General features: G+C 36.8%; 6 protein-coding genes across 11 annotated transcripts; 3 read left to right on the top strand and 3 right to left on the bottom strand.

The window, feature by feature from the left end:
- Positions 1 to 3,798: 3,798 nt before the first annotated feature.
- Positions 3,799 to 5,492, bottom strand: LOC129755052 (ubiquitin thioesterase OTU1). Its single transcript, XM_055751360.1, has 3 exons — positions 4,895 to 5,492; positions 4,505 to 4,836; positions 3,799 to 4,441 (listed from the first exon to the last, which is right to left on the bottom strand). Exons 1-3 carry the CDS (start codon positions 5,298 to 5,300, stop codon positions 4,229 to 4,231), a joined length of 951 nt encoding a protein of 316 aa, XP_055607335.1. The 5' UTR covers positions 5,301 to 5,492; the 3' UTR covers positions 3,799 to 4,228.
- Positions 5,493 to 5,688: 196 nt separating this feature from the next.
- On the top strand, positions 5,689 to 7,948 carry LOC129755051 (uncharacterized). Its single transcript, XM_055751359.1, has 3 exons — positions 5,689 to 5,863; positions 5,934 to 6,007; positions 7,010 to 7,948. The coding sequence occupies exons 1-3, from the start codon at positions 5,825 to 5,827 to the stop codon at positions 7,881 to 7,883; spliced, it is 987 nt and encodes a 328-aa protein (XP_055607334.1). The 5' UTR covers positions 5,689 to 5,824; the 3' UTR covers positions 7,884 to 7,948.
- On the bottom strand, positions 7,931 to 10,056 carry LOC129755054 (protein Asterix). Of its 2 annotated transcripts, none has more exons than XM_055751362.1 (3): positions 9,961 to 10,056; positions 9,691 to 9,811; positions 7,931 to 8,326 (listed from the first exon to the last, which is right to left on the bottom strand). In XM_055751362.1, exons 2-3 carry the CDS (start codon positions 9,809 to 9,811, stop codon positions 8,118 to 8,120), a joined length of 330 nt encoding a protein of 109 aa, XP_055607337.1. In that variant the 5' UTR covers positions 9,961 to 10,056; the 3' UTR covers positions 7,931 to 8,117. The 2 variants fall into 2 exon arrangements, with proteins under 2 accessions (XP_055607337.1, XP_055607338.1); XM_055751363.1 differs by having other exon boundaries at positions 9,941 to 10,021.
- LOC129755053 (general transcription factor IIF subunit 2) lies at positions 10,057 to 11,494 on the top strand. Its single transcript, XM_055751361.1, has one exon. The coding sequence runs from the start codon at positions 10,567 to 10,569 to the stop codon at positions 11,383 to 11,385; it is 819 nt and encodes a 272-aa protein (XP_055607336.1). The 5' UTR covers positions 10,057 to 10,566; the 3' UTR covers positions 11,386 to 11,494.
- A 756-nt stretch (positions 11,495 to 12,250) lies between these two features.
- Positions 12,251 to 19,264, bottom strand: LOC129755487 (importin subunit alpha-6). Its single transcript, XM_055752004.1, has 8 exons — positions 19,105 to 19,264; positions 14,746 to 14,925; positions 14,466 to 14,684; positions 14,191 to 14,411; positions 13,867 to 14,130; positions 13,465 to 13,804; positions 13,229 to 13,388; positions 12,251 to 13,151 (listed from the first exon to the last, which is right to left on the bottom strand). The coding sequence occupies exons 2-8, from the start codon at positions 14,923 to 14,925 to the stop codon at positions 12,967 to 12,969; spliced, it is 1,569 nt and encodes a 522-aa protein (XP_055607979.1). The 5' UTR covers positions 19,105 to 19,264; the 3' UTR covers positions 12,251 to 12,966.
- Positions 13,226 to 22,052, top strand: LOC129755489 (DNA repair protein SWI5 homolog). Of its 5 annotated transcripts, XM_055752007.1 has the most exons (3): positions 19,128 to 19,279; positions 20,004 to 20,056; positions 21,613 to 22,052. In XM_055752007.1, exon 3 carries the CDS (start codon positions 21,650 to 21,652, stop codon positions 21,866 to 21,868), a length of 219 nt encoding a protein of 72 aa, XP_055607982.1. In that variant the 5' UTR covers positions 19,128 to 19,279; positions 20,004 to 20,056; positions 21,613 to 21,649; the 3' UTR covers positions 21,869 to 22,052. The 5 variants fall into 5 exon arrangements, with proteins under 5 accessions (XP_055607985.1, XP_055607981.1, XP_055607982.1 ...); XM_055752010.1 differs by lacking the exons at positions 19,128 to 19,279; positions 20,004 to 20,056 and adding an exon at positions 13,226 to 14,951; XM_055752006.1 differs by lacking the exons at positions 19,128 to 19,279; positions 20,004 to 20,056 and adding an exon at positions 18,931 to 19,064.
- The last annotated feature ends 112 nt before the right edge of the window (positions 22,053 to 22,164 follow it).

Here is a 22,164-nt window from a genome sequence, read left to right as displayed (position 1 = left end):
TTTCAGATTCAGATTTCAGATTCAGATTTCAGATTCAGATTTCAGATTCAGATTTCAGATTCAGATTTCAGATTCAGATTTCAGATTCAGATTTCAGATTCAGATTTCAGATTCAGATTTCAGATTCAGATTTCAGATTCAGATTTCAGATTCAGATTTCAGATTCAGATTTCAGATTCAGATTTCAGATTCAGATTTCAGATTCAGATTTCAGATTCAGATTTCAGATTCAGATTTCAGATTCAGATTTCAGATTCAGATTTCAGATTCAGATTTCAGATTCAGATTTCAGATTCAGATTTCAGATTCAGATTTCAGATTCAGATTTCAGATTCAGATTTCAGATTCAGATTTCAGATTCAGATTTCAGATTCAGATTTCAGATTCAGATTTCAGATTCAGATTTCAGATTCAGATTTCAGATTCAGATTTCAGATTCAGATTTCAGATTCAGATTTCAGATTCAGATTTCAGATTCAGATTTCAGATTCAGATTTCAGATTCAGATTTCAGATTCAGATTTCAGATTCAGATTTCAGATTCAGATTTCAGATTCAGATTTCAGATTCAGATTTCAGATTCAGATTTCAGATTCAGATTTCAGATTCAGATTTCAGATTCAGATTTCAGATTCAGATTTCAGATTCAGATTTCAGATTCAGATTTCAGATTCAGATTTCAGATTCAGATTTCAGATTCAGATTTCAGATTCAGATTTCAGATTCAGATTTCAGATTCAGATTTCAGATTCAGATTTCAGATTCAGATTTCAGATTCAGATTTCAGATTCAGATTTCAGATTCAGATTTCAGATTCAGATTTCAGATTCAGATTTCAGATTCAGATTCAGATTTCAGATTCAGATTTCAGATTCAGATTTCAGATTTCAGATTCAGATTTCAGATTCAGATTTCAGATTCAGATTTCAGATTCAGATTTCAGGTTCAGATTTCAGGTTCAGATTTCAGGTTCAGATTTCAGATTCAGATTTCAGATTTAGATTTCAGATTCTGATTTCAGATTCAGATTTCAGATTGAATTTTTAAGTTCAGAATTTAGATTTTAACCAAATATAATTGAAATCAATATTCACCACACTTATTTTCTTCATACAATGAGAAGGCGACACCATCAGCATCCTCTAGCGGACAAAATGGAAGCACTAATTCGAGAAATTCGTCTAACTTGTGAATAGCGTGTATTCCGACTCGACTTGATCAGGGATGCCAGTTATAATAAATGAAATTGTTTCTTTCTATTCTTGCACCATAAAAATTTTAGTGAAACAACAAACAAACAAAAAGGGGTTTAAGAAAATGTCCCCATTCCATACTTGTAAATATTTCTGAACAAAATATGGAGCGGAGTTATAACTTTCAATTACCTTCCTTATTTGATTGTTTCAAAAGATACATAGATTTGGATGCGCATAAAGTGTTTTTTTAGAAAAAGATTTCAAATTCTATCGGTCAGAATAGAAAAAACTGCTTAACTGTTGATAAAAATTTTGTTAACTAAAAGTTAAGGAAAAAAATATTTACGTAGAAATATCGTTATTTTTTCTCAACTAGATGACGGGTGACGCTTTTCAATTTGGCAAAAAATGGTTTTTTTAACGATTCGTATTAAAAGATGGTATTGTTATTGCCTCACTCTAGATGTTTCTTGTTAATATTTGAACATTTTCAAACAAATTGGTTTATCATTACCAAACTATAAAGTTTGTTAGATCATTTATCAAATTCAGATCTTAGGTTAACGGATATCATACCGAGCTTTTATCCAGCAATAACATGAAAATAATCTACTTTAAATGTTTATAGTTAATGAATTGACTGAAAAATCAAAGCTAACAAATCGTTTCCGAAATGCCAGTGCTAAAAAAAAAACAAAAGGCTAACAACTAATATTCATGTTTTCTGATAATGGACTTGGAATTATGCCTAAGAGACTTGTGACATATCTTCTGAAAACAATGAAAGAAATGAAGGCTGGTGGCGCGAATTTTGAATTCATTTCTTAAATGAGCGGAATTAAATGTTTTAAGTGTTTCTGAACTAAACAAAAAATTGATGAAAATTTGTTCGCACGGCATCCCTGATCAGCATTTTTACAGCTTCAGATTAACTTTTTGAAAGGGCACAAATTGGTTTTTTTTATTAATTTAGACAAATGTGTGAAACAGAATTGTTTTTTCTTCAAAATTTAAACCATTTGTACTGAAATAAATAAAAAAAAAAATCTTTCGATTCTCAATGAATAATCGGAATGCGATATATTTCTTAATGATTTCCCATCATTTATTTGTACTCGTGAACGCAAAACAAAAATCTAAACAAATACAAAATCAAAGCTGAAAAAGTTTCACACAATCGATTATCAAGGAGAAAACAAAATTTAAGCACATTTTTTTAATCAACACGAAAATTGTGTGCTCATTAAGCATCATGTCATTTGTTGTTACTAAGAAGGAAAAATTCTGTTCCAGCCATGGAATGTGACGAAATTGATTAAAAATTTAGCTCAGGTTCCGAATGGCATGTATATGGGTTTTGAAATGAAACATTTTTATTTTTCATCACTATTACAAAACAAATCATAATCCAAAACACAAAAAAAACTATTTAAATGTAACTAGGAAAAATTAATAATAATCATTTTTGAATTTCCATTTTTTTTATTTTTTTTATCTATATTTAATTTTCGTCTTTCAGCTAAGCTTTAAACACTTTTATTAAGCTTCCGCTTAATTTGATTTGCCGTTTTGTATGACATATATATTCTAGGAAACGGATCGTTGAAACTTAATAGCGCAAATGTTTGATTAAGAATATGTAGTTTGTTTGTTTTCTCGTAAAGTGCTGATGGAAATTTGCAATGCAAAAGTCTAAAATCTGTGCTGGCAGATTTCATCGCGAATGTCGTAATTAAATTTATTTCTAGTAATTTATGAAGTCATTATAAATAAGTTGTTCATTACGAATGCTTGACTTTGAAGTCTAATAACATTCCCTTTTCATTCTTTATTTTGTAAAACTGTGCGCTAAACCGATAGTGATATTACAATCACGATGTTTAAGAGTATCAGCAGCGGTCAGGTGTCAAAGCTATAATAACACTCAATTTTGCTCCTTGGTATTGAAAAGGCAAGCCATGAGCCATATTTGAATACCGACCAGCTCATGACCAGCTCCAGGTGCTAAAGTGTCTAGAAAAAAATTAAAAAAGAAAATAGCAACAAAAAACAACAACACCTATCGGAGCGTCACCAGTGGCAAAAATGGAAACCAGTTTTGCGCACTTACTAGTGCGCAAATGAGCTGCTTAAGCTAAAAAAGAACCTAGAATGTGTCCCGGGTTAACACCTAGGATAGCACTTACCGCTGCCGATGTTTTAAGGGTTTGGATAACGTTTTAAAAATTGTAACAATATGCGCTTTTTATAATTTTTATTTATTCAAAAAGTACTCATTTCACTTCCGCCTTTTCTATATCTTACGCCACACTTTTTGCGATAGTCAATTGAAAAATCACGACAGCTGGCACCTCTGATCAAAGCTCCGCAAAAATTCACAGTGTAATACTTCCATTTCTGTCGCCAGATAGCGCTATTCGTGTCTCCCGATTTCTCGTTAAGTGGTGTATATCGGTTCTAGTATATCTGTTTTAACCCTGAAATATAAATTGTGAAACTTGATGTTTGAAGTTTGTATTTTGAAATTGTAAACTGCGGATTTCGGTTGTAGGTGTTAGAATTCCGGAATTAGGGGTTTCGAAATAAAATATCAAACACTGAAATTGCTTTGATGTGAATTTATTAAACGCCTATGTTAACGTTACACAAAAATTTATTAATTTTATTTTCCATGCATTTTCAATTGCATGATTTCAGAAGTTCACTCAGTCCAAAAGAAAAAAAAAAAGAAATATAAACTAGCTCAAGCAAAGTCGAAGATTCGCACCTAATGTTACCTCAACATGTGATAAAAGCTATTAATATTTGTTATATTTTGAGTCAATACCGAAACCGGGTTTGATTCATCCGAAAACCACGTTTGACTACTAGCAGTTGAAATCGATCGAACCCTCAACAGGAGGTCCATTTATTCGAAGTGTGTGGTTTCGGCCAGAGGTATTCTATTTGGGAATAAAAATCTATATAGGAGGTATACAAATTTCTACAAATGCTCGACAGATCGAAACGTTCGTTTGCTAATCAACTCGAACCTCAAACCTCCCCGAAGTTGACGTGACCAGTCTTTTTAGCGTGCTGCTGAGCCTCCACCTGGCCCTTGAGCATGCAATCGCAATCGATGCAGCGCAGGGTGAATTTGTTGACGTCGGTGAACTGACGGGAAGATTTTGCCTCCTGGGCCAGCTGCTCGGCCTGCATGTACACAGCCTGGTCCTCGATCGGGAAGATAGTTTTCGGTGGTTCACCCTAGAAGGAAAATTAAAGGTTTGTTAAAGAAATAAAATATTTGAAAGAGTTCCTGTAACTGACCGAGGTCGATTCTAGATACAATGGATCATAGTGGATGCCATCGAAAAGCAAGAACGCTCGCATGCCATAGTTTCTGTCCTCGCCGAATCGAATGATAATGGCATTGGTGATGTCCACGACGTCGAATTCTATCCCATGATATGCTGACAGGATCGAAACTTCAATCGCGCCACCCCACGAGTCCGGCTGCAAAATCCAAGCACAGTACTCCTCGTTCGGTCGACCTAGAATGCCTTCGTTGTACTCCTGCTTGTCGGCATTCACGGTCGAGACGATAATTTGGCGCATGTACTGACTACTTTCCGGATCCACTTTACCGGTTAAAACAAATCCTAAAAATAAAAATTAACATCGATCGACACGACGCAATATAAAAATAATCCCCCTTACCGATGCTAGTGAACAAGCAGGAATTATCGCTCGGCACGACCTGCTTCATCAGAATGCCGGATCCCTCTTCGCCCTGGGCGGCCAGCTCTCGAGCCAGTTTTTCGTCCTCCTGCATCCGTTTTGCTTTGGCCAGCTGCTGGCGTTCCTCCTCGCTGAGCAGCTTCTCCTCGACGATCAGCGTATCGCCATTGGTGATTCCGATGGTCGATATCAAGGCCTCGTTTTGACTCAGATCAAGCTGCCTGAAGGGCGGAAAGCCTAGCACCACATGTAGCCCTTCAGTCGGAATCGTGGTCAGCTCCGTGATACGATCCTTCAACGATTGAACCGTTGTGTTCGGTTCCAGATTGCTGACAATGTGCTGCTGGCCAGTTTTGGTTTTCAGCTTCAATGTATAACGACCCATTATTCTGCCTTTACCAAGCAAGTTGGAACTTCCCCACTCCGATGAGGTATTTGCGGTAAATTTAAATTTCACGAACACAGGCCTTAACAAGTGGTAATGTAATTTTTTAGATGGATAATTTCGATTTTTCTAAAGAAAATTTGAAGTTTGGCTTATTTTGAATCACCAAGCCAAAGTATAAATAAAAATAAACTTGACAGGAGTCGAACCAGAGAGACAGACACTGTAAGAAATTTTTTCTAAAATTTCAAATTTATACACGGTTCTTAATTTTATTAAATTTTGATTAGTTTTAAATTTTTTTTATTTTCTTGTTCGCAATGGGACATGCTAAGACCAATATTTCATATTCAATTAACTTTAATAATTGGACAAACTCAAATTTGAAATATTTATCACTGTGCATAACATTGCAGCATTGACTCTGCTTGACGTGTTTTTTTTTGGTGGCTCGCAAAAATTCTTTGAGCATCGAGATTTATCAGGAGCAGGAAGGGAGTCGCAGCAGCCGAACAAGCAGAACGATGGCAACAAATAGAAACGCCGGAAGAAGCCCTGGGAAGGTATTTAATGGATAAGATTAAACGAAATCATCGTTGTAATTAATGTTACCTGTTTGATGATCTATTTCAGCAATCCAATACCAGCTCCGACATGTCATCGAGCCTTGACTCCTCCGATGAGAGTTTTGACGGTTTTGACCGAAGGTAAATTATTTGGATATTTTTGTTGCGGGGGGTAAAATTGGTATCTGAACTGAATTCCATTTCTGACTTCCGATTCCGATATTATAATCTCTTCCGTTTGTTTTTTTTATTTTTTTTGTCGTATCATGATTTTTCATTGCAAAATGATAACAACGCAGCAAAACACTTAAAGTGGCCATGAAGTGATAGTCGCAATCCAGGTGGCTTTCTGATTCTAAGAAGTGGATATCGCTATCCGCTATATGTATTTTAACGATTGAGATTGAAGGAATACATTAGGCAACAAAATTCACATTTTTGCGAGGTGCAAAAAATTCAATAGCTATTTTGAATAATTTGGGGGCGCTGATTCCAAACATGCCATTGATTTTTTTTTTTAAACTTTTGAAAATATGTTGAAAATCAATTACATAATAAATTTGTGGACTTCTTCTTCAAACTATTATTATAATAGAATATAATTATAATAGAACATTACAAAGATTTCGAAATTGAAGGTTTTAATTCATTGAGCATTTTTTCCTAATTCTGATAATTCTGAGTTCTGGGAAAAGTCATAGAAGTTGTCAGTAGAATTATGATGATTGTAAGCAAATGGATTCTGATATTTTTAAAGTAAGTTTCAATAAATTTATTAAATGAGTTGAAATTTTCAATATGTAGTACACTAAGACTTTCTTGAATGATGTCAGAAATAGCTGTAATCTTATGTAGGTACCTATATCTGAAATTTAAATATCGTTGCAAGATCTGAATCCTTGATTAAATGAAAGATAGCAAATAGATTCGAAATATATTTCTAGTTCATTAAGATGTGTTTATCAGTTATAAAAGATCAATTTTACTCAAAACTCCGTCAAGATAAATCCTTTTGTTTGAAATAAACTAAAGGCAGCGTAGTGTTAAGAATATCGATAGATTTGTTCTACTATCTCAAAGACTTGAAGCTAAGTAAACCATAATTTTAACTTCAACTCCAATGTTTATTTTTTGCTGTTACAGTATAAACAAAGACGAAAGTAAAGTGTCTTTAAATAGCCAGCAAAACGATACTGAAAAGAGTTACGAAACTATCGTAGATGATTCCACCAAATTGAGGCAACAAAATGTGGAACCGAGAGAAGCTGGCATTCTTGATTATATTAAATCCAAGCTACAGTCCTGGGAATGGAAAGAAACATTATGGCCTTATATACGAGATTTTGTTCCAAAGACTTGGTTCCAAGGACTATGGTGTATAGTAGGTGTTGCATCTCTGGTGGGAGCATATCTGTTCTTATATGGGAAGGAACAATGTGACAACTTCATGTCACTGCAACCCAAGTACCCAAGCGTCGATCCAATGCTTTGGGCAACTTTGAATGTCAGCTTTGCACGGGCCTTTAACCGAGAACCAGGAGAACCATCCTCAATTGTACTGCTCTACGATAACACCGATACCACCGTGCCTGTAGCAACAAATTATCTACTGAAAGACATCGTTTCTTCAAATTGTTTCAAAGATCGTAAACCTGTTGCCCTAACGAAGACGGAATTTTCGGATAAGAAATTCGTGGACGATTATCGGGAATTCATACACCGGTATCGGGAAGATATACGGAATCAAGGAGTTGTTATTGTACAAGACCTACATCAAATTCCAGCGAAAACGGCTCCGGCCTTGTTTCCTTTCTGCGATGTGTACAGCCCGGCGGTTCGCAAAGCAATGTATTTCTTCACCATCGGTGTGGCTGCGGAGAACGTCACCAAGGAAGAACCAGTCGTGATAGCCGAGCGAATCCTGAAGCAGAACTGGAAGCAAGAATTGAATACCAACAAGCTCGATCCGCTGCTTGCACGCCTCTTGGAAAACGTGTTCTGGATTCGATCAAAGTAATATTGCTACAAATTTCGCATTCCGATGTTAACGGTTTTCGTTCAATATATTTTTTAGAGGATTTATTTGGTTTTTTTTTTCATTCCTTCGAATGTTAAATGTTGCACGATTTGCAATTATGTATTCTACTTTTACACTTCGATGAAAATATTACTTCTATTGAATGAACTGACAGAAACCATATATAAACACGTACTTAAAACTCAAACCATGCGTTCCAACCCCTGTTCATGCTCACGCCGTTTGCCAGGGCGGCGTCATCGGGGTTGGATTCTGCAGATATGACATCACCACGGCACTCACGCTCAGCATGAACGACGATAGGACCTGCTTGGCGTCGTCCGAAACGCGCGAATTGGCAAAGCTGATACAGGAACAGTACAGGGCCAACCAGGCGCACCATTTCAGCTTCATCATCAGACCGCACATGGAAAATATCATTCCTGTCGGGGGTTCGAAAGAGTAGATTAAATAGATCGTCAAAAAAAATTTTAAAATCAGTTCAAAATATTACTGATTGCACAATGTTTAATAATAAGTGCTACTATTTTTAAATATATTCTATTTGTAGGTTTGTGAAAAAAAAAATACCAATAAAAAATCAAGGGGAGCACACTAAGCTAGGGTTAGACTTGAACTTTGACCATTTTTCAAAATACTATCTCTACATTTCTAAAACTTTAGCCCTCTTTGTATAATTTTGAAAGATTCTGCATAATATTTTTAATTCCTATCAGTCAAATCCTCCAAATAACTTAAAATCGAAGTTGATTTGTTCGATTGTATACCGATTGGCATAAAGTCATTTGGCATAAAGCCGTTTGGCATAACGCCGTTTGGCATAAAAGTCGTTTGGCATAAAGCCGTTTGGCATAATGGTCGTTTGGCATAATGGCCGTTTGGCATAACGGCCGTTTGGCATAACGGTCATTTGGCATAAAATATTGCATTTACTTTGGGCATGAAAACGAGGTCATCCTAAAATAATGGATCAAAATTTCGAGGAAGCCTCCTCACGCTTCGCGTTCGAACTAAAATGATGTATGGTCCTTACGCTTCGCGTTGCGGACCGGTCTAGGGGATTGTCCCTAGCATTGGGTAAACCTAGAAACACGGGGCCTTCCTAGGGTTTTTAATAAACCTAGAAAGACGGGGCCGTCCTAAAATTATTTATCAAAATTTCCAGGAAGCCTCATCACGCTTCGCGTTCGAACTAAAACGACGTATGGTCCTTACGCTTCGCGTTGCGGACCGGGCTAGGGGATTGTCCCTAGCTTTGGGTAAACCTAGAAACACGGGGCCTACCTAGGGCTTTGAATAAACCTCGAAAGACGGGACCGTCCTAAAATTACGGATCAAAATTTCGAGGAAGCCTCCTCACGCTTCGCGTTCGAACTAAAATGACGTATGGTCCTTACGCTTCGCGTTGCGGACCGGGCTAGGGGATTGTCCCTAGCTTTGGGTTAACCTAGAGACACGGGCCTTACTAGGGATTTGAATAAACCTAGAAACTCGGTAAATTGAAAAAAAAACTAATGTATTTTAATTTTTAGCAACACTCTATGTAACCTTATGAGTTTTTATATTTTTATGCCAAACGGCTATTATGCCAAACAGCCATTATGCCAAATGACCATTATTCCAAATGACTTTATGCCAAACGACTTTTATGCCAAACGGCGTTATGCCAAACGGCTTTATGCCAAATGACTTTAGGCCAAACGGCGTAGGACCGATTTGTTCAGCTTTCAATGGGCAAAATACCTAGAGAAATACTAATGAGAAAATGTGCCAATCAAAATTTTACCCAGGATATTCATGTAGTCCGGCATGAGGTCATCGCCGACTCCTGCGCCCTGGTTTCCGGTGTCCACCGGTTTATAGCGGTTCACCTTCTCCGGTCGACGAGGATCAACACTGGCAGACATCTGAAAATATAAGACAGTGGTGATTGGAAAATCCAGGCATTCGTTCTTGAATAGATCGTAAAACTTGATGGAATAAGAAAATGATAGCAGCCTAACTTAGCTTTGAAAATAATTTATTGTAAAGCGTACCAGATTTGTGTCAAAATTACCTTTTAAAATTAATAAATTAGAATTAATCGTAATAATGAGAAAATTATCACTGCCGTGATTTGTCACGTCTGTCACGTCAATTTTTGACACAATAAAATGAAACTACTTGAAATTTGGAATAAAACAAACTCAGCTTGATTGGGTAAAATGATATTGCTCGTTCAGGCTAATGCATTTAGTCGTGACGCATTTTTGAGTTGTTGACAAAAGAAGATTTTTCACGTTCATTTTCACGGGAAATGTAAACCAGGCTCTAAACCAGGTCTAAACCAGTCACATGCAGTGCTACAGTTGCCCTGTGAAATCAACAAATATTACGATAAAAATTTTATATCCTATATCCTTTAATTTAAAAATTAAAATGAACAAAACCAAAAAAAAATGTACTCTAGCTAGAACCGTGAGAGTGTGTAACCAAAAATTCATCCACCGGCGATTAATCTCTTTTCAAATGTTGTTCTTGAACTAGTGTTTACCTCGTCGTTTACCATATAAAAACCGGATCAGGGTTCAGTAAAAAACGTTAATCGGATTACCTGTCTACTTACTACCTGCGTTGTAAGTTTTAATAGTTAGTTTAACTTTGTTTTCTCCTTTCCAATAAAATGTCAAAGGAAGCCGAGCCTGCCCGGGCTGACAAGGAGCTGGATCTATCCAACGCAGGAAGAGGCGTTTGGTTAGTCAAAGTTCCCAAATACATTGCCAACAAGTGGGAGAAAGCTCCCGGGAATATTGAGGTCGGTAAACTGAAAATTTCTAAGCAGGTCGGTCAGAAGGCTCAGGTCTCGCTAACCCTGTCAGATGCCGTCATCGAGATTGATCCGTCGGACAAGATTCCGCGAGATCACCGGCTGGACGTGTCGGTTGTGACCAAACAAACGTTGGGAGTTTTCTCCCACAGCATTCCTCCGGTATCGACCCGTGAAGATGCCCCACCGGAACAGGAAAAATTGTTCATGGAAGGTCGCATCGTGCAGAAGTTGGAGTGTCGTCCGTACGCCGATAATTGCTACATGAAAATGAAGCTGGAATCGATCCGTAAAGCTTCTCAACCTGCTCGGCAGGTCAAATCGTTAGAGAAAATTGTCCACAACTTCAAACCGGTGTCGGACCATAAGCACAACATCGAGGACAAGGAACGGAAGAAGGCCGAGGGCAAAAAGTCCCGAGACGACAAGAACGCCGTTCTGGATATGTTGTTCAATGCCTTCGAGAAGCATCAGTACTACAATATCAAGGATTTGGTCAAAATCACTCGGCAGCCCATCAGCTATCTGAAGGAAATTTTGAAGGAAGTCTGTGATTACAATATGAAGAACCCGCACAAGAATATGTGGGAGTTGAAGAAGGAATATCGCCACTACAAGGAGGACGACAAGAAGGAAGATTCCAAGGGCGGTGGTTCTGATAGCGATAGTGACTGAGGGAAAGATGAGTTATTATCCTCGCGCATTTGAATTTTTTGATTGACTTTAAACTGTTAGAAACTTATCGAAATGAATATATGTGTTAGGAATAATCTTACAACATTTACATGCTCGTTTCAATTAAATTTCTTTGTCTTCCGAAAATCACTACACAAATGTATAGAAAACGCTTAATGCTTTCATTCGAATCTATTTCGCATTTAAATTACCTAGCAAAAATTTCTAAAATAAAACGGATAATTTCTTTCAATGAATTGGAGCCGATAGAGAATTTTCTAGTCGTTTTCCGTTTTTTTTATTATTATTTTCAATGGTTGGTTTTATTTCTCTCAAATTGTAGTAGGTAGCACTATTAAAACACTAATCACATTTTTTTTTTATTTGTTAGTCAGAAATATCATATTTTTTGTTTTGTTTACTTCGATTATTCAAATCTATTAATATTATTAGCGCTGGTCTACTTTTTATTTTTCGGCGTTATCCGTATTTAGTTCCTGTTTTGTTTTGTCGCCGATTTGTCTGCTTGTTTGCCAAATTTAACACAACTATATTATGAATAATGGTTTCAACGTTTACGTTTTTACTTTGCTTTAGAATGAAGGGTAGAGTTTTCCGGGAGGCCGGACAATCCAAATCCGTTTGGGGTTAATTTTGTTGAAGATTAATTTTTATTATATCCCACCGATCTGACATACATATAATGACTTCGAATTAATAGTTCATTGTTGATAAATTTTGCATAAAATATTGATTTTGTGATTCGTAACTGTGTGTGGGTTGTGTTTGTTGTGTATCCTAAGATGAGTGGTCTCATGATTTTAAATCTTGGGAGGTGTTCGGTCAAAAGGCCTTCGATTTGCTGTTTGCTTTTGCTTCCGCTGTCCATGTGAATATACCCTACATGTAGGTTGATGAAATTGGGAGGCTTGAGCTCTCGTTTTGTTTAATCAGCTCATGCTGCTTCACTAATAGCTGGGCTACATCGAGTCAAACACATTTTTCTCCGTTTCCTTTCTTCAGATGCTATACACTTGTAATTTGTATAATCAGCTGTTCTAGTACTTCACTTTTCCAATGTGAATAATTACACAAAACAATGAGTCCTACAACTTATTTTCTCATCAAAGGGCGAGGGCGCTCGGTAAATATGTATAAATGGTCTGAATTTGGTTTGCATTCATCAGTATCTTTGTCTATAAAAATAGTCAGTCCAAAAACACTGCGTGTTTCTCTCTAATAACACCTTGTCCGATTGTTGGTTTTCCTTGATTAGCGGAAAGGTAAACTCGATTATATGAGAATATGTGACAAGGTTTCACTTTATCGTCCGTTGTTGCACAAAGTTTTTTTCGGGTTACGTTAAAAAGATTACCTATCTGAGTCGGTCCGTCTCGTGAATCTCTCCTCGTTTGTTGTTGAGTTCATGTTTTAACGTTACAATGTGTGGTTTTTTTTTTCATTTACCAACCAGTTATTTGTCTTTATTGAATGGTCCGTTCCTTCGTGGAGGAGAGTTTTGTATTCCTGTCTCGACGAGTCCTAATTTCTTGTAAGGTGAAACGATCGATGGTGGCTGGTTTAAAACTGGAACCCATCCATTGGCACTGACTGATCTGCATTAAACTGAAACTGGTTATTTTCAGTCGAAGGCGCCACAGCCACGTCTTCCTCATCGTTGCTGAAGTACGTCCGGATGATGTTGAAGGTCTTTTCGTAAATTTCATTATTCTGATGCGACTGCAGGAACTCGATCTTATCCAGACCTGAAACATAAAAGTAAACAAAATTAATTTCTTTAAGATTCTTAACTAAAAGTTTTTTTTTTTCACAGAACACTTACCGTAACATTCCTCGATAAGAACGGCGTACGGGTTCGGTTTGACCTTGTGTTGGTTGCCGGCTTTGAGGATGTTTTCGAGCCCGTTCAGAGCCACTGTCACTATCTTTGGGTCCATCACAGTCAGCAGTTCGCACATCGGTGCAATACAACCTGCATGAACCTGTAGGAAGTGATGATAAGAAAACATATTAGTATATTTTAATGTTTATTTCTAGAAGAAGTTACTGAATTCATACCAAATATTTGATCTGGTCAACGGTGCCACCACTAGTCGCATTGGTAATCGCCCAGGCCGCTTCCTTCCTGGTTTTGAAGTCCGCCTTCGACAGCAGATTGATGATGCTGGGGAAGATGTTGGCATCGATAACGGCCTGGATCTGATGCCGATTGCCAGCGGCAATGTTGGAAATTGTCCAGCAAGCCTCTTTCCGGATCGAGTCCTTGGCCGAACTCAGCAGCGTCAGTATACACGGTAAGGCGTTGCAGTTTAGAATCAGCTGCGTTTGACTGTCGTTACCGGTCACAATGTTACCCACAGCACGGAGAGCTGCCGACACTACGTTATTATTCCCGTGCCTGAAGTTAAAGTTAAAGCCGTAAGTAAACCGCCTATCAAATAGAATCAATAACAAATTTACATAAGCAACTCCACGAGCCTCCGACAGCAGCCAGCTTCGATGACAGCCTGGATATTGTCATTCGGTCCGTCCGACAAATAACTCACAGCCCACACGGCATCGCCCAATACTTCCACGTCGTTGTGGAACATTAACCGGGCAAGACTGGGCAGTCCTTTCTCCACCTTGGAAAAGTCCGGAGGAGGGTTTTTGCCGCGGCACAAATTCGATAGAGCCCAAACAGCATTGCGGGTAAGGTTAATGCGGGAAGATGAGTTCAAAACGCTGGAAAAATATGTCTGTCATATTCTAAAACTCTCATTTTATCGAACCTGAACAACTTACTGTAACAATGGTTCCATAACTCCAGCGTCCAAAACGAAGTTTCTGCACTCTGGAGAATCCCCAGCGATATTGCCCAAAGCCCAGACGGCCTGTTCCTGTACATCGATATGCTCGCTTTCCAGCAGTCCAATGAAAATGGGAACTGCCCCGGCAGCTATCACTACGCTGGTTTGCTCTGAAGTTCCGGATGCGATGTTGGTCAAAGCCCAAGCCGCTTCAAACTGTTTCGATTAATAAATTATTTCTTGCTTTGCAAAATTGATCGAAAATCCTACCTGCAGTGTCGCATTGGATGAGTTGGCCAGAAATTCAACAAACCGCGGGACGATATTATGCTGGATGACCTGATCAATGGGTGGATTTGGCTCTTTCGAAAGCAGCTTCCGGAATTTCTGGGTAGCATTCAGTTGATCCTCCACGTTCGGACTGTACAGCGCCTGGATGGTTTCCTGCTTGATCAGCGGTATCTGCGGGTCTGTCGTTTGCACTTCGTCCTAGAAATAGAATAACTGAGTGTTGTAATTCTTTTTTGTTGACACCACACGAAACCCATACCGTAAGGATAGCTTCCTGATCTCCTTCCTCGGCCACGTTCACATTGCGGCGCTTGCTCAGTTGCTGTTCACGTTTCTGCTTACGTAGCTGGATTCCTTCCTCCTCGCGGCGGCGGCGCAACTCTGTCGAGTCTAGGCCAACGTTTTTGTAACGATGCCGATGTGCTGCGTTGTTAGACATCTAGAACGTGGAATAAAATGGGAAAGGTCAGTACTTATGTTGTCAAGCTAAGGACGGAGCTTGTTTACAGAGCCAAGACTGCGGAGAAGATTCTAGAGCATTCATGTCAAACTGGGGGTTTGCGGGCCGCATGCGGCCCGCGGCCTTGGTCAATGCGGCCCGCGTAGCCCCGGCTTAAATTGTCACAAAAAAACACCACTTATTTTTATGTAAAATATTACTGCAAAAAACTAAAGTTGAATGTAATGTGTTCAACTTAATGCAAATGTTTTTCGATGTTCAAATTTCCTCTCAGAAAAACACGCGTAAAACTGTTGCTCTGAACCACAGTTTGAGGTGATTCCCACATCCTCGTAAGATGTGTTAACAACATAAATATCTTCTTAGTATTTGTGTTCTATTATTTTTGTTTTACCGAAGGAACAACAGACATACATATTTTGATTTTTTTTTTTAAATTAAAGATGTACGTAAGCGTGAATATTAACATTATTCATTGTAAAAAAGCACGTTCTAAACAATCAACAAATTTCCGTGATTAAATTTGCAGCTCTGAATAATTTTATTTCAGTGACCACTTGTCTAACGTTCGGTTAATTTTGCGGTAAGTGTGTTGGTTGCACCGGAATTGTACAAAAACATATTCCATCGTTGGAGTCCACTTATTGTTTCAAACCTATCCGAATACGTGAGTATAAACAGCATACATTTTTAATAACACTAGTTAGTTAACAATATTTTTTATTCGTAAATTGAGATTCATTTTTAATACCATATCGGTCACTGAATAAAAAAATCGAAAACTCTGATTAGAGCAGTTTTTGAAATACTCTAAAATGAAAAAAATAATTGTGTTTTTTTTTAAATATCTTCAGCTACTGTTCATAAAATTATCTTTTTCTATAATCTTTCTATAATATTTTTTTGACTTCTATACGGATTCAGAGGTCGAGTATAAGTGCACAAAAGCTACTTTCGAGATAGCACGCTTCAAAGTTTCTTTATTGTGCGATTTTCCATATACTTTTTGAGAAGTTGTAGTGTTTGTCCATTCAAAAAAGTATGAAGATAAAATTATGAAAAATCTGAAACAAGCACTGAATAAAGATTTAAATACAACTAATGGTGCAAAACTGCTTGCGAAAATAAGGGATAACAGTTGCAAATATCCTCACTTTCAATGTATTATTCACCAAGAGGCATTATGCGCAAAGCAATTAAAGTTCCAAAATGTGCTAAAACAGTTTCAGATTTCTATACATTTTAACCGTTTCCGTGGCTTGAATCATCGTCAATTTTCGACATTTTTGGAAGACATTGGACATGAACTCGATTGTGTTCCCTACTATACAGAAGTACTCTGGCTTACCTGCCACAAAATATTAAAAAGATTTTTTTTCCTACGAGAGGAAATAATATTATTTTTGGAAATGAAAGGTTGAACCTGTTGAACATTTTCAAGCAGACGACTGGGTTCAGGATTTGGCATTTGCCGTTGATTTCACTGGCCACCTGCAAGATTTAAACTTAAAACTTCAAGGAAAAGAAAAAAATATCATATCTATTTGTGATGATGTAAAAAACTTTCAAGCAAAGTTACGTTTATTGATCAACACAATTTCCAAAGAAAACCTTCTGCACTTCTCTATGTGTCAAGAACTTTGCTCCTGAAAATGCTGCTTATAACTTGCAACTAGAGTTGATAGAGCTGCGGTGCGATTCTTTATTAAAAGCGAATTACATTGAAGTGGCTGTACCAATATTTTACAGCTATTTGCCTGAACACTACGTTGAGTTACGGAAAGTTGTTGCCAGAATTTTTGCTATGTTTGCAAGTACCTATCTATGTGAGCAGTTTTTTTCCATAATGAAAGCTACAAAAACTTCTCATCGTTCGAGATTATCTGATACAAATTTATGATCAATAATAAAGTGTCAGTGACAAATTAACTTCAACCTGATATTAACAAACTAGTATCTCAGAAACGATGTCAAGCATCAGGACAATAGATATTATGCATTATAATATAAGAATGTTAAACATTAAAAGCTTTAATACAAATTTCAGCGTTTCATTCCAAGTTTACTTATAACTATATTCCATTGTATTGTTTCTAATCTCCGCGAAACTAATATGTTATGTTTTCTAACTGATTTTGGCTGCGGCCCTCTACGTCATAGAAATTTTTTAATGCGGCCCGCACACCTAAACGAGTTTGACATGCCTGTTCTAGAGAAAGCAAAATTGATCATCCATTTGTTGAAAAATCAGAAAGAAACACAAAGAAGTTAATCTCTGTTGAAAATAAACTGCGACAAAAAAGGCGTGTTCGAGAATGTCGATGGAAAAACAAGTTTGGAGACTGGAACAGAATAGGGGAAAATAAAAACACGCGAAACAACTTACTTCGGGATGAACAAGCAATCGAAGCTTAAAATTCCTCGAGAAAAAATACTGACTATTATAGAAAAATTAATAAAAATTGAGGTTATTTGCTTTTTCGCTCAAAAATTAAGTAGGTAGGTTAAGGTAAGATTTCAGAATCAGATTAAGATTATTCAGGATTAAGATTTCAGAACCAGATTTTGACTTCAACAAAATTTCAGGTTGAAAATTAAGATCCAGATTTGATATTACTAACTCCTAACCCGGGTTGAAACTTCAGATTGGAATTAAAATTTAAGATTCAGAATTCAGATTCAAAGTTCGGGAAATTATTAATTCGAAGTAAAGAAAATTTAAGAATTGTTAGGTATATGGTACGCAAACTTAGATCGTATTAGTTCGTCTGATTTGTTTGGAATATTAGAACAAAACTGAAACTTCAATAAGAATTAAATTGAAGTGGGATGTGAAATGAGAACCGCAAAAATTTTTTATTCTTCAATCGAAAGGCACTTCTATTTCGTCATATAGATAATCTGCAGCTGCCATATTTCAATCCAGAATATACATTTTTGAAGCACAGAAATAAATCTGGATTTAGCATAACACTTGCTTTCAAATTTTATTAAATATTTTATTTTGAATTATTGCTTAGGTTTCAAACAGAATTTCAGATAAAATCTTTAATAAATTTTCAATAAATTGGAACAAATTAAATATGAGATTGCATGCAACAAGCTTGCATACAATCTATATTTTACTATATTCTAAATTCGAATTATTTAAGTTCGATATGAAAAATCTTGAATCCAAATGGTTATACAATTCGCATCTTCGACAGTTTGACTTTTGCTCTTTCAATTGTTTGAATTTTCGGAAAATTCATCAAATTTATCAATAAAATACTTTAACCTTAATTTATTTCCTCCTTACGGATAGTTACTTGTACAACAGTTACATGTAACTTTAAAGATACCTTTATTTCGCATAATAAATTAAATTGCATGTCGGGATTTTCGGAAGTTCGAGGAGGGTTGCATAAAAAGAATTTGAAATTGTTCCGGCCTAATACGAATCTATTAAAAAAATTGCCATGTACACAGTAATCCTAAACATTATTCGCCCTTTGCGAAAGTACTGGTTGATTTGCCATATAAGCTGCAAAAATGAAATGAATCATAGACAGCTAAAAATACTTTTGAATATTCCCAGAAACCGAAAAGCAGATTATACATAATTTCACCTTACCCTACTGGTACCTTAAAGGTACAATCCAAATTGCCAAAAGTAAACCCTTCATCAACAACGGAAAAAAGGTTATAAACCATCAAAATAATTGAATACATAGCTAGATATTACTCATATTTTCTGTGTAGAATTCGGGTCGATTTCATACGACATTATGGGGATACGAGATACGACACACAGTTTGAGCAACACAGCAGCAGCAGCAAAAAAAAAACTACAAGTAATGGTAGCAGGCGCAAAAAAAACACTAACGTAGGCCTGTATTCACATTATATGGTGCTTTTTTGCAGTCAACCATCTTCAGCCTCCTTTATACTGGCTGCTCGCTCGCTGTGGCTGTCTCTCGACCCCAACTTTTTTTTTCTTGGGCAACCATCAGCCAAGCAAGCAGCAGCAGCCATTCGGTCGATCTTTGCTGACTAGCCACGGGTCGATTTTTACTTTCTATTGAATTTTCAATCTATTGCAAAACATTTCGACATTCGAGTTTTATTCCGTTACGGGGGTAAGTAATTTTTGCACCCATTTAAATTAGTTTTACTTACTTTGAGGGCGTTTTTTAGACGAAATTCAGCGTTTTTCCACGGGATAGTAGGACACTTTCACGTTCATCAGAAATACTCGAGATTTTCCTTTAAGCACGATCTTGTGCTGGCTGCGTACGCGCGGGGGTGTTCGAGGAGGGGGACGCACTGTCACTTTTGACAGCTCGAGCTGTCACACGCTCTTTTTTTTAAACTCAAAATTAAGTAGTTTTGGTTCAAAACAGCACTTCGGTGGCTTCCCTCAACTTTGAGTTTGACTGGGCAATAGCAAAATTAAGTTCTGATAGGCATACTCAATACTAAGTTCGGCAGCCGAACTCGAATTTATCCTTTTTTTCGAGGGTAGCTTATTTTCAGGGAATTGAATGATGATTAAAATTGGTTATACCCGGATGTTGCTGTGCATTGCAATTACAGAGCGGTGGAAAGTCCCGGTCAAAGAAAACTTCCGGATGTTACTTCCCACGGGAAGTAAACAACATCCGGTAGTTTCCGGACATTCCAAGCCGCTCACCATATGATGACAATGACGGACAGAATTTTACGCTGACACGGTGAACATGCATTTCATTATGAAGTTCCTTCATAGTCTTCCGGTAATTGTTCCGGAACGACATAATTTTGCGACGTGTTCGTTGGTTGGTGTTCCGGTTCGGACTGAACTCGCTAAGTGTTTTCAGTCCAACAAAGAGAGTTCAATTTTTAGTTTATAAGGTCGAACTCAGCTTTGATCCCTCGCCGAAGGAAAAAAAAGGGATCAATTTTGAGTTCGCAGTTCGAACTCCGTTTTGATCCATAGCAAGGGGGAAAAAAGGGTACTTAACTTTAAGTTCATAGAATCGAACTATGTTTTGAACCTCGGTCATACTTAATTTTGAGTTAAAAAAAAAGAGCGTGCATCTGTCGGAACTCTACACGTAGGAGATGGATTGTGGAGAGAACAGCAAATAGGGTGAGTCAGATCAAGTTAGGGCAGTAGATGGCAATATGGTTCTTCTTGCGAACAAGAATCTTTTTCTTTTTTTCAATCCATCGGGAGTAATGATTATGGTGTTTTCCTCTCAAAGCAGTTAGAGAGTTGAAAAAGTCAAAATTTCAACCAATGAGGAAACAGAATGATTGTTGTGTTAGTGTGCAATCATTCATAAATTTCTAGGATTTGACATCTAGTCCGGTTCGATGACAGCAAATGTCAGGTTTGTTATGGGCCCACAAAATCGTGGGCCCGTAATTTTGATGGTTGTCAAAATCAATGACAAAGGATAGGCATGTCACCCCCTGGATCAAGTGGGTTCGCGATATGAGTTTGACACTCAAGCCATGAAATTAAAACCCAACAACAAAAACAGATCAAGTGGTTTCAGTATACTCAGAAATAAATAAAATATCAAACAATTAAGTTTTAGGTATTTTCACGTTTCTCCCTCTTTACGCACAAGGATATTTCTCATGGTGTAATTACTGGGATATTTCTCTCTGAGAAATATTTCTGCGATTAAAATTTATGCATTGAGAAATGGGAGGATTGTTATGGAAGCGACATCTGGTGGTCAGAAAAAAAAGTTTGAGCCGGGACGTAAAGCAAACGCTTAAAGCAGAAATAATCAGAAAAAGCAAACGAAAATCGTTTGATTTTTGTATTAGTTCTATGGTCAATGTGCATTATTGACCATAGCATACAAACCAAATGCACTTTCCTTTTAATAATAAATTGCTGCTACTGATTCCATCCTTTTTGAAGATTATTCACATATTCGAAAAGAATGGAATCTGCATGCAGTCAAGTTGAGCGGCATTTTGCAACTGAAGAATCATAGCACGTGCTCATACCCGTTTAGTTGGGACTCAAACGCACAAATCACAAAGCGTTTGTTTGAACAAAATAATATCTCGGTTATTAAATTTTATGCATTGGATCATTATACGCCAAGAAATTATTCGGGTGCATAAATTTAAATAATTGAAATAGTTATTTTTTAATATTTCTGGATATTAATGTCAGTCAAATGTCAGAGTAATTAAAACAAAATATTTTTAATATTTTTTAAATTTCTGAGTGTAGGTTTCAGTTTGATGAATGAATCATAATAAATATCATATCAATTTTTACGGCGTGTTCGTAAATTGATTTTTTCTATCGAAGTGATTTGTTTTTTATCGATGCTGGCGTTCGTAAATTAGAAACAAACGTATGCAAAAGTGTTGGAAAGTGATTTGACATCTATCAAAAAAATCGATCGACTGATGCATCACCCAAAAAGAAATCAATTTGCGAACACGCCGTTAGATAGAAATGAAGGTTTCTATCATTTTTTTTAAATAGAAATGTAGGTATATAGCAATTTATCAAAAGCTCTATAGATAATACTATTTTTATAGAAATAATGAAACTATATAAAACACTTTCTTTGAAAAGAATTTTGTGAATTAAATAAAAATAACACCTTTTACCAGTTTAAATTTTTTACGTTCTCATATACAACACTTTCGATTTTTTTTTCTCTTCAGATTATGCTTCAACTGGAACTAACGATCATTCCAAACAATGAGTTCACAGAAAGAAAATACGCCACATTCCAAGGAAAGAGGCAAAAGTAAGAAACAAGCAGGTGACGAAACGGAGAAACTGTTGATGATGGATTTGTTGCACAAATATAACGATATCAAAGATGCGACCCAAAAGGTGCTGGGAGCGTTAGCAGTTCTCGAAGGAGTGACGGTGAAGGAAATGCACGAGAAGTACAATCTTCCATTAGATTCTTGATCTTTTAATATTTGCTATAATTTTCTATCAAGATAATAGAATATAAGCAAGAGCGATGCTTCTTTATTGTTACTTTTTATAACGACGCAACGTAAAAATATTAAATTTGCTCTGTAATCATTTCTGAAATTTCAGCATAAGAGAGAGTAATGTGAAAATAAAAACAATTAAAAATTTCATAAACAAAAAAATATAGTTTACTGTCGGTGAAATCTTTCGAAACTTTCTGCCCTTCGCAAAAGATATTTTGTTCAAAAGTTTTTTCCAGTGTTTTCTGATTTGGAGAGATTTCTGAG

Source organism: Uranotaenia lowii, chromosome 3, assembly GCF_029784155.1.
Source record: "Uranotaenia lowii strain MFRU-FL chromosome 3, ASM2978415v1, whole genome shotgun sequence".
NCBI lineage: Eukaryota > Metazoa > Arthropoda > Insecta > Diptera > Culicidae > Uranotaenia > Uranotaenia lowii.
The sequence above is the reverse complement of the archived record's forward strand: the minus strand, read 5'-3'. Positions and strand labels throughout refer to the sequence as shown.